The sequence below is a fragment of the Centrocercus urophasianus genome, unplaced genomic scaffold (genome assembly GCF_019232065.1).
Source record: "Centrocercus urophasianus isolate 14NV4802_14NV808 unplaced genomic scaffold, USGS_Curo_1.0 seq_16, whole genome shotgun sequence".
In the NCBI taxonomy this organism is placed as follows: domain Eukaryota; kingdom Metazoa; phylum Chordata; class Aves; order Galliformes; family Phasianidae; genus Centrocercus; species Centrocercus urophasianus.
The window spans coordinates 13,005,834-13,022,604 of record NW_024884711.1 but is presented as its reverse complement, the minus strand read 5'-3'; the positions used below and the strand labels follow the sequence as shown (position 1 = coordinate 13,022,604).

The window sequence follows — 16,771 nt, the reverse complement described above, 5'->3', positions numbered from 1 at the left end:
ACAAAACACTATTTTACAGAGCAAACTATCAGCTACTAAACACCATTTTTCAGCATATGCACCACCATTCCTTTACATTTTTGCCAGTGATGAACAAGAGCCTATGTGCTCTGCTATGCTCCGCTCATAATCATTTGCACCAATGGAGGTGACCCACTGTCACAGTCACACCCATCAATTGGTCTCCATAAACATTCAGCAGGTGTCAGTGAATGTCTGTGGATGCCATTTTTTCCACGTGGAGAAATTCAGTGCCACACCTTTGCTTCATCTGCACTTCCATGTCAGACACCATCCTGTCAGACTGCTTTTCTATTGCCACCTGTTGCATGGCAACAGAATGTAGCAGAATTTTGTTAAGAAGGTGGTTTTCTTAATTTTGTCATCTTCTCATCTTCAAACAGATCTTTTTAGGAAACATATATAGATAGAAATCGTTAACTTTTGGCCAAGTTCCAATGGGAATATGCAAAGAAGTAAGACTAAGTAACACCATGTGGTATTACTTTTAGTTTTTCCATAGAATATACGGAATAAGCACTTTGTCAATATTCTTTCTCTCTTTTTTGGAATACAATTATGGCATCATAAAAAGTAACAGAATATTTAAAAAAAAGAAGAAAAAAAAAAAAAGCTTGGAAGCATTGAAAGCTCTATATAAGCTTTTTTCCCCAGTATACTGCCATTCTCTGAGTTCAGACCATTTTAGCAACTGAGGCCTTAAGGTACATTTCTCTACTATCTATATAGAGTTTTTTTTCTGAGTTTTCTTCTTCCAGTGGTTTTACCATACAGCAGACAATATAGCCTGCTCATGACTTTTGTGCAATCTTTTTAAAGAAAACCTAAACTAAGTTCACATTGCCTAGTGCTCATTAACGTATGTGCCTGAATAGAATACTATGTTCTGAGAAATGAGAAGTACTCAGACAAGATTAAATTATGCATTATATTTTTTTTCATAAAGCCATACTTTTATTCATATTTTTCCAGGAATTTATGAGTGTTTGTCTGCATAAAGATTTATTAAGACATAGCACATGTATCTTATCAAACAAGATAAGAAAAATATCAAATACCTCAATGTGATGTGTGCAGTAATACTAAATCAGATCAATCCTGCAAAGAAAAAATACAAATTATTTTGCACTTTTTTCTCCTTTTCACCTCTTTTTCTTTTTTTTCTTTTTTTCTTTTTTTTTGACAGCTTTTAAAAGATTTCCCAGACGAGCTGCGTTCGGACATCACCATGCACTTAAACAAAGAGATTTTGCAGCTCTCCCTTTTCGAGTGTGCCAGCCGTGGTTGCCTCAGGTCTCTGTCTCTGCATATCAAAACCTCCTTCTGTGCTCCTGGGGAATACCTCCTCCGGCAGGGAGACGCCCTGCAAGCGATATACTTTGTGTGCTCAGGTTCCATGGAAGTCCTAAAGGACAGCACAGTGCTGGCAATTCTTGGTATGCTTATGATGATAGCTTCAAATTTCCAAGGCAGGCAGCTATGTTAAGACTAATGTTAGTGAAAGAAGAGACACATCTCCAGAATGTGAATTCACTGCAAAACTGTTGGCTTAGTGTGTCCTAGTAGTCTGATGAGAAGGAGAATTATAATTTGTTTCAATTGTAATCCACTATTCATCTGTTAATTTGCTATGATCTTCCCTGAATCATTTAGTTATTTCTTTTTTGCCCTGCAGAGCTTAAATTTCTAGACTATTAGCTATATGTTATCTCACTTGTAATCTGATTTGCATACACTTATTCTCTCTCTCCTTTGTATATAAGGAGGTACTTTCAAGCTTTTTGGTACAATTTGCTACTTTCAACCAAGTTTGATAGCAGCATTGACATCTCAGAGGATGCTGTATATAAGTTCATTAATACTCCACAAAAATTAGTGGCCAGGCATTGTTCCCACTAATGCTCCCAAATTAAAGCAACCAGTGTAAGCCCAGTCTCTCTTTGATGATTGCATATGAACACCAATTTTAGAAAAGCCATTGCGTTGTTGCTTCTGCTCTACCAAGAGTTACTTCTTCAATCTTCAATCTCTGATCTTCAATCAGCATTCACCTGAGTATATTAGAACAGAAGAAGGCCAGAAATACTGTTCTGATAAATTCAATTAAGTTTGCTAGATGAGTGCTTTGGCATATCTAAAGTAAAACATCTGTATTTGTAAATTTCAGTGATAACCTCAGTTAATGCCAATTAAAGAGATTCATTTTATCTCCAGCTAAAAGACCATTAGACTTGTCAAAGTTTATAAAGTGTTCTAATAAAGTAAAATGTATAATTTTTATTTTACATATTCTTCTTTCTAATAACTTTTAATATTCTCATAAATCAGAGTTTAAAAGAACATTTCCTTTTTACTTTCTCTCCTGCTTTAGAGTGGGAATGCACTAGATGATTGATAATGCAAGCTTCTGATCTTCTGTAATTGAATTTTCTTTACTTTACCAATATGCATTTCATTGGCCTTTTTTTTTATTATTTTAGAATATAAATGTGATTTATGTTCTATTTCTTTCATAACTATTTAATTCCATTAGCTTGACAGTCCGCATTACTCTGTCTCTCATTTTAAATAAGGAAGTTTAAGATTTCCTATCTTATTGGATCACATAAATCAAAGCAACGAAATATGTCTTAGAAAAAAACATAATCTTAAGTATATCAAAAGATTAAGAATCACCTCCTCTGGGATTATGATTTCATTAATAACTCAATTTTCAGGCAATTCTGATAATTTAAAGAAAGCATCATTGTGTAATGGTCACAATGACAACAGTAAGAAAGATTAGTGAAAAAGAGAGAAAATAATGAAATTGTAATGCAGAAACATAAACATAATACAGTGAGACAATGTTTCAGTCCAGTGAATGGGAGCTTCAACATTTAAACCTAATTAACATCAGCATAAGGTGAGTGAATCAAATTGGTAGGTCCATATGAGAAATTATGCTACTAATGTGATGTAAATCTCAGAGAGCAGGGTTTTTTTTCATGAAAATACTGCATTACTAACAGTTCCCAGACTATGTTTTTATAACTGTCACTATTCTAATTCTAGTGGAATATATTTTGATTGCTGAATGGCTCTCACTAACAAGCAATACAGCAATAAGAGGTGCCCTGATTAAATACAACTGTTTATTCCTCTCGAGACTATCACTTTTTATCTAATAATGATAATTAAGATATATTTTTATATTTTAATTTTTTTTACACAACAAATGTTCTTATTAAAGACACAATCATCTCACTCCCACAGTAATTCTTAAGAATCCTTAGTTTACTAGCTACAGTCTTTGCTACATGATTTTTATTCAAAATTTAATGAAAATTAGCATATGTCAGATCAATCATAATGACGTACAGACTGACACTATGTCATCAAATTGTGTAACAATGATTAAATATAACTGCAACTTTCAAAGAATCATAGAATGGATTGGGTTGGAAAGTAATCCAGGAATCATCAAATTCCAACCCCAGTACCACAGGCAGGGCCACCAACCTCCAAATCTGGTACTAGAACAGATGGCCCAGGGCACCATCCAGCCTAGTCTTGAACACCCTCAAGGATGGAGCACCCACAACATCTCTGGGTAGCCTGTTCCAGCACTTCACAACTCTCTCTGTAAAGAACTTCCCTCTGAAATCCAATCTAAACTTCTTGATCCAATCTTTCCTTCTTGAACTTTCCTTCTTGAAGACTTCTTGAAAGTCTTCACTCCCTGCAGATTTTTTAAATCTCCTTTTAAATACTGAAAGGCTGCAGTGAAGTCTCCCTGCAGCCCTCTCTTCTCCAGGCTGAACAAGTCCAGTTCCTTCAGCCTGTCTTGGTAAAGGAGGTGCTCCAGCCTTTTGTGGCTCTCCTCTTGACTCTCTCTAACAAAAACAGTTTCAAAATTGTTTATGAGTTTATGATGCTTGGAAATTCCTTTTGTAAAACTTGAAATATTTTTCCCTTGTCTGAATATATATGACTAGTGAAGATTAACCTTACCAGCCATCTGTTTAATGTAATCAAAGAAATTAAAAAAAAAAAAAAAAAAATTGGTTATATTCACAGAGAAAAGTAAAGATCATTTATTTACTAGTTTCACAGTTTATTTAATTATATAAACAGTGCACCGTGTGATGAGCAAACAGAAATATGTAACTTTGTGATTTATCAGATCCACTGTTCTCTAGCACTGATTCTTATTAATTGCAATTTTAAAAGAACATAAATATGTGTTTGTTACTAGAATTAAAGAAAACCTCTGCATATGCAGGGCTTATGATGAGCATTTTTGAGAACGTTTTACAGCCTCCAAATAAATAGAAAAAAAAATTGCAGGTAGTATAAAGCAAGTTACATTATTTAAATAGCTTCAGGATTGGTTGGCTGCTCAACTTGACTTACTCTTGAAGTACACCATTTCCTCTGTAAAATCCAGCTGGAATGATACACTAGATGGATTTTCTGATTTTACTGTTGAATGGGAACTATTGAGTCATGGCCTGTACTGATTGACCACCTGAGGCAAGCACTGAGTCAGCCATGGGAGCACAGGTGAAGGCAATTCAGCTGTGTGACTGCAAGAGGTGGAGTCTGGCTGCACCTCTCCTAGACCCCATTTAAGGGCTGACTGCTGCTGGGGGAAGGATCTTTTTCTGGAGATTGCTCCTTGTGGAGTTTTTCTGCAAGCCCAGGATATGGGTGAGCATTTTCATTTATTTTTGATTATCTCTTTCCACCATGATAATCTTTCTAGCTGTATGATCTGTGGATACTAGCCTAACTACACTGCTCTGTATATTTGTTGCTTATACAACAGTCTTTGCTTATTAGTCATTAATAATAGAATAATGAAATGTTAGAAGGGATATCTGGAAGTCAATCAGTCCAAGCCACAGTTTGTGTCAGCTTTGCTCCACTACCTTGGGATTGTGTCTTCTTGCAAATTACATTTTTCAGTCTTTGATCATTTTGATGACTCATAAACGATATTCCAGATGTGATCTGACAAGTGTCGTATAAACACAAAGTGGCACTTCCTTGGGAATTGGTTACTGTAGTGTTGCTAGAGCTGCCCAGGATGCTGTTGACATACTTTGCTGAAAGGGCACGTTGTTAGTTTGTGTCCAATTTCTCTATAAGAACACCTGCATTCTCCTTGCAGAGCTGCTTTCCAGCTAGTTATCCATCACACCATTCTACTACAGGGAGGTATTCTAGGTGCAAAACTTGATGTTTATTTTTACTGAACTTCATTAGACATTTTTCTCCAGCTTGTTAAGGTCATCAGAAAAACATATGCTTTTCCCCACAGCATGTCAGCTATTCCCTCCGACGTACTCATAAACCTCCCTCCATAAACTCACTAAGAGTGTGCTCCGTTGCACTGTCCAGGTCTTTAATAAAGACCATCTGTGTAAACCTTTGAGAAAGACCTCTGGTCAATGAATGCTCTTTGGATCTAATACCTCAGATCAAATGTTTATGTAGGCTCTTCAATAGAAAATGTTCTTCAATATATGGCCAGTTGTCCATAAATGAAAATAGAATGGCTGACGAATCCATCTTTTTTGTTGACTAAAGTGTATTGAATTTCCCCCTTTATTGTTTCTCACTACAGCTAAGATATATCATGAAGTGTAGCAACAGGAGCTATAAGCATCAAAACCTGCAAGTGTTTTACAATAAAATTCTGAGTAAAATCTTAATTTGAATAGAATCTACATTTAATCATATCATTGTTAAAATCTCATGTTAACACCTGCTTATTCAAATAAAAAATAAATCAAAAAAAAAATAGAAAAAAAAAAAAAAAAAAAAAAACAGAAACAACTTACAAAATTCTATCTGCTATTAAGTACTGGAATAAGTCTTAATATAATTTCATTTCTTATGTATGTATGTTTCCAATGTAACTCCCTTAAATGAGGTAGTTACATGTCCATAAATTAGTCTTTGTACCTCTGGTTAATTGCATGCAACGCTGCTCCTGAAACAAAAAAAGAGAGCCAAAGAAAAACAGAGGCAGCTCTTAGATAGCAGTACTTTTGAAAGCTATTAATTAAAAAATTCATTAGGATCTTGGGTTTTAAAATTTAGCAGTTGCTAAACAGAGTTATGTTAATAACAAAACAGTAGTGAAGAACTACGTTGCTTTGAAGTTGATTCTTTTCCTTTTTTTCTTTTAGGTAAAGGAGATTTAATTGGAGCAAACCTATCCATTAGGGATCAAGTCATTAAAACAAATGCAGATGTTAAAGCTCTAACTTACTGTGACCTCCAGTGCATTATCCTCAAAGGTCTCTTTGAAGTCCTCGATCTTTACCCAGAGTATGCTCACAAGTTTGTTGAAGACATACAGCATGATCTCACTTACAATTTAAGAGAAGGCCGTGAAAGTGATGTAAGTATTTTTTTTAAGCATCTCTGCAGATATTACCTTTAAAGTGTTTTTCATGCTTTACTCAGTACTTATAATTTTATTACAGTAAAGAAATAATACATATATAGTATATACAATAATATACATATATTTATGATATATATATATATATATATATATATAATATACAGTAATACATTACAAGGACCACTTGTTTGATTTGTTGGTAATTCGACCTTATATTAGTTGTTGATCTGTCAGTCAGATCATAAATAGAGAGTACATTCTGTGCCTCTCATTTTTCAATAGAAAACATCATTTGATAGAGAAGGTTCTTCATGATTATTTTGTCACTTTTTTCTTATGTTTACAAATAATTCGTGGTTATATAAAGCACATGTCCAAGTAAAGATATTTTACTTTATGTTTTCAAAATATCATGTGCTAGTCTAATGAACCTTCATCACCCCAAAGTTAAGAACATAAAATATGAGCTCAGAAAAAGAAAACAGTTGTTTCTCGTTGTACTTAACTAGAATGTGTTTTTGCATTGCAGTAAGAAAAAATATGAAACAAGGAAGACTTCAGGATAGATTTAGCAAAATATTTTCACTGAAATTATGTATCAAATATTCATTTAGATTTTAATACCAAAAGCTTTTATTGAAGCTCTCCTTTCCTGAATGTATCATGTGAATATATAGCAGCTGTGGGGCCTGGGCTAACGCAATCTTAGTAATAAATACAGTCAAACTTTCTGTTTAGTCTTATTAGTTCAAGTCTTTGTGCTGTGCTGCTCTTTATTCTATGGAGAGAAGCAGCACTGAAAGTACATGCCTAGGGACAAGACAGGATTTGAATGTAATGCCAAATGCTTTGGCAGACACTACAAATTAGTGCGAGACTTAGACATTCTCCATCTTGTGGGGCCGTTATCCTCCATGTAGGATAGGCAGCCACTCACTATTATGAAGGCTGGTTTGCTTCTTGGCTACTCAGTATTGCCTCAGTGCTTTTCTACATGTTAAAAAATTTGTGGTTTCATCTACTAGCTGTGTAGACATTCAGCCTTTGTAAAATCAAGGACAACTCCTTCCAACTGGAGATGGTTGGGTGGTGCACAGATTTGCAGCTGAGAATGAGTCATAAGAGTGCAGAGTAAGATATTTCTTTCTCTCACTTCAAACGGGATTTAAAGCACTGAAGAAAATATTGCAGAACTTTTACTGCTTTAAAGAGGAAAATATTTTTACAGTTTTTGAATATGCACAGTATTTTCATGGTATAATCCATTATTTTAAAATTAAGGAAAATAAAAGAACCTGATGCTGGTTAGCATCCAGTGTCACAAGCAAATATAGAACACAGAAGATGGTTAGCATTACTTCCTCCTACCTTCTGGTATTATTATCTGGCCCAGTATTACCTGGTATTAACTAGTGTTGCTTTCATAGCTGAACTGATCTTGTTCATGCTCATCTGATTTCCTATCCAACAATTTTACTTATCATAGAATCATAGAATCGCAAGGTCGGAAACAACCTGCAAGATCCAACCACCCTCCCATTCCCAGTACCACAATTTTGTAGCTCCTCATCCAGCCGCCTCTTGAACACTGCCAGGGATGGCGACTCCACCACCTCCCTGGGCAGGCCATTCCAGTACCTGACCACCCTCTGAGATAAAAAGTTGCTCCTAATGTTCAGCCTAAACCTCCTCTGGTACAACTTCTGGCCATTTCCTCGGGTCCTATTTGCCTGGGAGAAGAGGCCAGTGAAAAAGCTTGCTCCACCAGTGGTGTTCTCTCCAAATAAGGAGTGATGCCTGTGGCAGTAACAAAGGTGCCTGATCAACAACTTGTTTGCTTTGCAAACTTCAAGAGTGAAATTCCTAGAGTATACCTTATCTTCATGAATAAAACTTTCACATAGAGATAATTTGTGTATTATCTGATGGTTTACTCTCACAAAATATTAAGAAAGCTTTCAGAATTAAAATATAAAATTCGCTTGTATGAAAATTTGACATCTTTTAAATGTGGTATTATGACTTGAGAATTGTGCTATGTGAGAATTTGGCAGTTGTGATACTCTCTTGAATATTCTAAGACAGGAGGATATTACACAACTACTTTTGCAGTTTTGAGGAGATTTTAGGGTTTGAGAGTTTTTCCGTAGCTAAACAATAGATTGATTCTTTTGAATAAGTCAGTTTCTCACTCCTCTTCATTTAATGTTTTAGATGAATGCAATCTGAAACTGAATGTGAACTTCATGCCTGAAAATGTATCAGTAACAGTATTTAGGATCAGCTGAGCTACAAAGTGAAAGAGTGTAAATTTCCCCTCTTGGCAAGTGCTTTTCACACTAGGCTTGAGTGAACTGCAGATGGACTGTGTGGACAACATTTTCCTAGTAATTATGCCATCACAGCAGCTGTGAAACAGTGGGTCACTTCCATTGGTGCAGATTTTTATGAGCACAGCATGCAGGCTCTTGTTCACCATTAGCAAAAATACATACCTAATGGTGGTGAACATGTAGAAAAATAGTGATCTCTAGCCGAGAACTTGTTCGAACAAATAGTGTTATTGTGCTTTCTGTACCTATGGTAATTTCCATGCAAATAAATAGGAGACATTACTTTCTGAGCAACCTACATAGTTATTCCCTGTGTCTGTACAGAAGTGCCTGTAGTGTAGGTGTCACAAGTCATAAAAAAAAAAAAAAAAAAAAAAAAAAAAAAACACAGCAAAGGCCAATTAGAACCAGACTGATGCGAAGTTCAAGAGGCTTCCTTGACGCCTATGCTAACCCTCAAGCTGTAATGAAGTCCCAAAGGAAAATAAGACACATGCAGGCATATGCCTCTTTGACTCAGTACATGTCATTTTCTAAAAGAAAAGATGGCATACCTGAAAATTCAAATATATTTCTTTGTAGGCAGGATTTATAATCAATAACTTCATACTTTCCCTTTTATATTTTAAAAGTAGTATTTCACCTCTTACAGAGAGCTTTCCTGCTCCCTACCCTCAATGGAAGACATGATGTTCTGTTTAAAATGAAATACTAAGTCTCTGAAGAGGTGGAAGTACTTCACTGTAGTGCGTTCTGTGAATGTGTAAATAAGACAACATGACAAAGATTGCACTAGAAAAGTGGTTGATTCTTCCTCCAGCTGGGAACAGTGTCTTATAATAAGTGTTATTTTTTTTCTTATTGTCTGACAAAATGGGTCTTGATGCTGGTCCTTCAGAGAGGTTGATATTTAGAAGTTATTAAATTTTAGTCACTGAATTGAGTTTGTTTGTTTGTTTTAATACAATAAAGCTCGTGTTGCTATTAGCAATACCAAACACATTACAGGAGATAACTCTCCTTTTCTACTGGGAAATCTTATAATTGGTTAAACCAATTGTTCTTAAAGGTGAAAACAGATCTGTTTTTTGTCAAAGCTTAGATCACAGTTTGGGAAGAAAAATATCTACACGTTCTACTCTGAACAGAGCTTTCTAGCTCCTTCCAACAGGGAATTAACCATATCTTTTAAAAGCACATATGTAATTCCACCTCATTGCTAGACTGATTTATTTCTGGATTTCCATCTTTTCTTGGTTTTGTCATCTTATGCTTATTGTTCCTATCAGCAGAAAAAATGGATAGAGCAAAGATACTTTGAGTGCATGCAAAAAAATTATCTGAAAGTCTGCCTATCTACTGTCTGGTTTTCATCTAGTAGATGATTTATTTAACATAAATTGATTCTTCCCTCTTTGGATTTCTAGATATTGAATTATAGCTCTTTTCAGTGTATGAATGTTGTTTTTCAATGTAATAGAAGTTCCATCTGTTACATATTCGATTGCCTATTATTTACCAGTAGTAGAATCTGAGTAACAGTTCTAATTTTTTTAATACATTTTTACTGTCCGTATGTTATACAGTATTTTGTTTTAAAGAAACAGATCAAAGTTATCCTATTTGCAATTCTACTTATATGAAGGAAAAAAGCATAACGATTCTTTTATAGAAATAGTTGTTTCTAATTTTGGCAAAGATGGCGAGGTAAGAAAATGTGACCAACTTTAAGCCAGGTGATCACTTATGTGTTTGACTTTTAAAGCAAAAAAATTAGTAATTTGCAGAGGTACTTTTTGTCTGTAATAAAAACCGCGTACTTAAAAGATTGACTTCTAAACTATTTCTACACTGCTGTATTTAGTCATAATTCATTCACTCAGACTAAATCACAGTTCATCCAGTACACGGCAGGATAGTAAAAAGCTGCAAAATATTTTTTAAAGTGAGTACTTTTTCATATATTTTCTAAATAATTTCAACCATATTTTTAATATGGAATATGATTTTGACGTATTACTTTGTAGAAAGGAGTGGCTTACTTTAGGAAAGTTAATCAGCACTACTTTGTCACTTATGAATATGGTTGGAAAACTTTGAGGAAAGCTTGCCATTTTTAACATCGTGTGCTATTAATATAGGTGTAACTCACTGATGTCTGTGGTATAGCATGTACAAATGCTGCAAAAGAAGGGAACAGTCCAGCATTTTTTTTGTGTATTTCTCTGAAAGTAACGTTATAACAGGTGGGATAAACAAGTGAATAAATCAGAAAGCAGCAGAAGACTAATACTTTACCTTACTTTACTTACTTTACTAATACTTTACAGCACTCATACAATCTTGATTACGCAGCTTGGTTTGTATATTTTATATTTTCATATTTTATGTGAGTGAGAAGTTTGGGAATTAGTTTCATGATCTAGTGTTTTGAAAGACATTTCTCAGGTCTCCTACCTGTATTCATGCCTCTAATCATGTTCCGGTGAATCTCTGGCTGTATCAGGCGGATACTAGTTTCCAACAATTGGGTCTGCTCCTCCTCCTTTTGCTGTTTTACAGTTCTTCTGTTTTCTCTGCCTGGCAATTACCTGTTTCAATCAGCGTGGGAGCACGGCTGACCTGGACCTATACCACAAGTCAGGTTTCTTTCCTTTTTGTCTGCTAACTCATAAAGCCTGTTTACTTGTGGTCATTGATGCCCGTGATGTGTGGTGCCTTTCAGCCATCAGTTCACTCAGTGCCCGTCAAGACAGGGAGATGATAATCTCACTAATCTACATCTTATAAATCCTTCAATATGGTAGACCACTGAGAAATAACGTAATAAAGAAACATATAATTCAAAAAGGATGGACTGATATAACGTTTTTCTTTCTGGCTTGGTGATCTTCTCATTTTCTTTCCTAGTATCCTTACCTGAAGAATTTTTTGTACTGTTGGTATGTTCCAGGATCAGTTCTGTAGCCTTCAGTCATTCTAATAATTTCAAAGATAACATTGTTCCATGCCATCTATATTTTCAATTTCTCTCTGATGATTCATTCCTCTCACCTGTAGTGATATTCCTTTTAGAAAATTCATCTTATTGCAACTTACTGATGCAATTGGACATCTTTCCTTTTTATTTATTTTCTTTTTTTAATTAATTCATGCTTTTTTCTTTACAATTTTTTTTATTTTAAGCCTAAAACAAATAGAGTATTGGCCATGAGAATAAATCCCATGAGATGCTGAAGAGGCTGAAAGGGAGGATAGAAAAATAGTCCATTCAGTTTTGTCTGGAACTATGCTATATTCATGTGACCTCTCTTAAAATGCTTATCCTGTGAGTGCTCTGTTACTCCTGAGAATGGGTTAAGAGAAAGAAATCACAATGATTTCTTACACATATAACAGGACTGTTAAATGCACATATATAACAGAGATATTCACAGTTGCATGTTAGAACTTTCCAGATAAATACAAACAATTTTCATTGTAATTAGATTTAAATTTTAAATAAGGGGTAAAATCTACTTCTAATTTTAGCTTTTGAGTCATTTTGAACACTCTGCATTCTCATTTATTTCACTTCCTGGGATTATTGCATTCTGCATCAGATTATAAAGCTTAACCAGAGGTTTACATGTTGGGGGGAAAAAAAAAATCCAGTCTAGCAAAGCAGCTTATTGATGTTTTTAGACACTGGAATGAGGAGAGTATAAAACAGTGTCAGACAATATTTTAGCCATAAAATGCTCCTGTCTGTCAGAAAGTATTAATTTGGAAGTTAACCATATTCCTATTTTAGTTACAGAGGCATGCTAGATGATAACTTTTTTCCAATGTAATTCATTGTGCCATAGGACGATAATGATGTTATAACTTCGATTTTTATGTTATATATTTGTTTCAACAGTGAAAAAAAATGGAGAGTAATAATCTTCATGTACCTCATACCTTACAACAGTATGAAAGTAAAGATGTTTTTTTTTTTCCGTAGTTGCTTTAGCAACCAATACAGCAATGACCAGAAAGTGGCCTTAAATTTAGAAGTGTTCTTACTGTAATCTGTGCTTTTATTACTTGTAAAGTAAGACTAATTTATGAAGGAAAGGAAAATATCCCAATGTTTTCTCCATGATACAGGCTGCAGATACAGTCTACCAGGAGACAGAATGAGGATAGAAAGATGGTTTATGTTTGCTACAGAGCTAATTGACATACTTTCCTCATATTTGTTGGCTGATGAGTAAAATGTAGTAGATAGCAGAGTACTGACTATTTAATAACTGTTTTTTTGTAGTCTTCTCTGTCTTGTGATATTTCTATCCTTCTAAAAGAAGCATTAACTTATTACGCATGTTAACCTGAGCAAGAACTTAATTAACATCTTATTCTGATTCTTAGATTTCAAGATACTGCTGTATGTATGTAGAAAATTAAGGTCACCTCCAGAATACATTAAAGGCACATTTATGAGATATTGAAGGGTGTTGTCCCAGGATTAACCAATAAAATCAAGCAGCAGAATATCAATCTAAAGCTGAATCAGATTTTATGGATGCAGATTTTTACTGCCAGGTTGTCTTTTTGGTCTAAATAGTAAAGCTCATTGATTCCTTAAGCATTATTACTTATAGAGTGACAATACTTTCGTAGGGTAAAGGGGACTGAATAAATCTCTTTGGATTGAAACTACTCTGTCATTAAATTAATCAGCTTTATTTTCAGTTATTTTCTGTTCTTTCTGCCTTGTCTGAAATCTTGTCTATGTTAATGTAGACATATGCTCTCATATTTCAATACTCAAAGAGTTATTATTGTTATTAATATAACTATGTCTCAGAGAGATTATGCAGTCTATTAGAAATGGTGAAAAAATTGCTGGATCCTTTTATTGGGAAGCTTTGGCTTTAGAACCTTTCCGTGGTGTCTTATATTATGAAACTACTATTCTAGAGGTAGTGCCAGAAATAGTACTGGAATGCATGTTATTTTAAGGCCAAACCCACTTTTAATACAATTTGTGTTAGATTTTGTTTTGTTTCCCTGAGTTAGCCGTGTTTCCCTCTGTGTTATGACTATGCAACTGTCAGTTTAAAAAAAAAAAAAAAAAAAAAAAAAAAAGGCTTAAGACTGAAGCCTAGACTCTTATTCTTGTTACCATTGTATTTCTTGTGAAATTAACAGGCAAAAGAGCTAGTTTATGTGACAGAAAGTTAATGTTAGCAAGAATATGAATTCATCTGGAATAGTGTATAGGATAAAGACAACCAATGGAGATGCAGTCTGGAAGGCAGTGGACTCATGAAAGGCCATAGGCATCAATTTTTGCTGTTGGACAAGAATGCAGTGAGATTCAGGAATGATAAAATTTTCACAAAGCTTTTCTGAAGTCCTTATACTTCTTAATACACTTGCAAATAGAGAGAAATCAAAGAAACCTTTTGCTCTGAAAAATTAAATAATATTTCCTAGATTGAAGATTCAAATTATTTCAATAGGTTTAATATTGTATTTTTTTATTATCAGATGACTTTTGCAATCCTACAGGGTGAAAAAGCATGCTCAATCATGTTATTTCAACAGTTTAAGAGTTTACATTGTCATTCTTCAGAGCTTCTCTCAATACAGAGCACAGCAAGAAAGTCTATGACATTTTGTGAGTCATGTTCAATGAAATTTCTGAACTCAGGTATTGTGACTCAGTACTTCTGATTTTTCTGTACTGTTACTTGTACAATAATTAGGGTTTTTATATAATTATTGTAATATCGCCTTTTTTAGCAAACAATATTGGATTTCTCTAACATGTAGGTTTTATGCTATGCTACTTTGAAGGTATGATGTTAGTTTTTTTTTTTTTTTTTTTTTTTTTCCACTTATTGAATGTCTCTATCGTCTTAATTTCTAAGCTATTAAGAACTTCTTGGTTAATAAAGCTGTCAAGAGCTCTAAGAGCCTTCACACACAGCTTTTCTGTATTATCTGTTTATAGAAACACAAATTGCATCTCAGGGGAAGGAAATTGTGGTGGCTTTCTTACTTAACAAGGTTATGTACTTTGACTTCAGGTGATTTCTTCAAATGCCAGGACATGAGTTCTTGCTCCAGGGCAAAATCATGAGAATTGCTTTAAAAGTTTGCATATTAGTGCTGTCTTCCCAAAAGTTTTAGCTCCAAATATAACTAGGAACCAGGTTTAAACTTGCTTTTTTTGGTAGAGGTTAATGTACTCATCAAGCACCAGTCCAAATGTAAAATATTCATTATTAAGAAGAAATTAGAACCTAATGACATTCAGTAGGGCCAGGTGCAGGCTATTGCACTTGGGTCAAGACAATCCCAGGTACAGACTGGGAGAAGAATTCATTGAGAGGAGATCTGCGGAGAAAGACTGGGGTACTGGTGATTGAAAAGCTTGAAATGAGCCAATGCCAGCTGTTTCCAGGGCTGCATCAAAAGAGAGGTGTCCAGTAGGGTGATAGAGATGTCCACCTCTACTGTACTCTCATGAGACCCATCTGGAGTATTGCATTCAGGCCTGGGGTCTCAGGATAAGACAGATGTGAAGCTATTGGAGCAGGTCAAGAAGAGGGCCCCAAACCTTGTCAGAGGGCTGCAGCACCTCTCCTGTGACAGAAGACTGGAGGAACTGTGCATATTTAGCCTGTAGAAGAGAAGGTTCTAGGGAAACCTAAATTTTGACCTTCCAGTATACTTAAAGAGAACTTATAAACAAGAGGAAGACTGACTTGTGATACAGTCTGATGGTGACAGGACAAGGGCAAATGGCTTTAAACTAAAAGAGGGGAGATTTAGACCTGATATTAGGAGGCCAATTTTACTCAGTTGGTGATGAGGCACTGGAAAATGCTGTCCAGAGAAACTGTGGATGCCCCCTTACTGGAGGTGTACAAGGCTAGTCTCGATGGGGCTGACTGAGGCTCTACTCCCTTACCATTTATAACATTTGTCTCACTGACCTGAACTGTAAGTGCTAGCAGTTTAGCTTGGGTGCTTGAAAATAGGCAATGGGTAGAAAATAAAATCTGTTGGGAGAGTATTTTCTTCAAGATCTGCTATGTTGTTTTAATCTTTGCTTTTCAAGACCTTCCCTGAAATTAGATACAATTACTTATTTGGAAAGTAGCATGAAGATTTACTTAAGAATATTAACTTGGAAACAATGCTTCCACAGGTTCTACAGCCTCAGCTTGGGTCTGATCAGATAACAATTCATAGGACCAGTACCACAAACACTTATGAGACTGTGAATTTTTCAAGTTGAATTAGGTGGGGCATACAATTGAGTATTTCAAAGAAGAGGAAGAATTTTTAATTCAATTACTCTGAAATACGTAAAAATTCATTGTATTTTCCATTGATATTATGTAAAGTAATCCCCTTTACAGAATGTTATTTAGCAGTAGGAATATTGAAATGTTTTTTCCACTATTCCTTTTATATGCAGTAATCTCTAAACTTTTTTCAGAAGTGTAGTCTGCCAGAGCAATATAGAGCTAGTGCCAGATCTACTATTTTAACAGATCCATCTTCTGTCTCCTTTTGACCTTACTGGTAGTATTTTTTTTATTATTATTATTATTATTTTTTAGGGGGGGTAGTAGTTTTAATTAGTTTTGTTTAACACTGGATTTGCTATGATGCTATGAAAGAAATGTATCAGGATAAAATGAGACATCATTTTCTTTTTAGGGGATAGAGGAGAAAGAAACAAAAATAAAGAAGTTAAAAATGACATATCAGCCATATTACGATTTATTCAATTCATGATATAAAATGAGATAATTAGTTATGTGAAATTAACCTCCAAGTTTTCAATAAATGTATGACATTTAGACTCCTAATGTTAAATAGGAAAAGCTCACATGAGAAATTCAAATGCAATAAAAAAAAACTTACCATCACTTATCCAAAGCTAACCACAACCAACCAGTTATTGAATACTTGGGCTAATTTCACAGGCTATAATAATTTCTTTAAAAGATGCAGGTGATGATAAAGGCTT

The 16,771-nt window shown here is 34.7% G+C and overlaps 1 protein-coding gene across 1 annotated transcript in view; it reads left to right on the top strand.

Annotated features, from left to right (window-relative positions):
* KCNH8 (potassium voltage-gated channel subfamily H member 8) overlaps positions 1-16,771 on the top strand; it is a 102,817-nt gene that overhangs the window by 67,973 nt on the left and 18,073 nt on the right. Inside the window, exons 10-11 of the mRNA XM_042816848.1 lie at positions 1,208-1,457; positions 6,201-6,415. Coding sequence (XP_042672782.1) covers positions 1,208-1,457; positions 6,201-6,415 — 465 coding nt within the window. The remainder of the gene's footprint in view (positions 1-1,207; positions 1,458-6,200; positions 6,416-16,771) is intronic.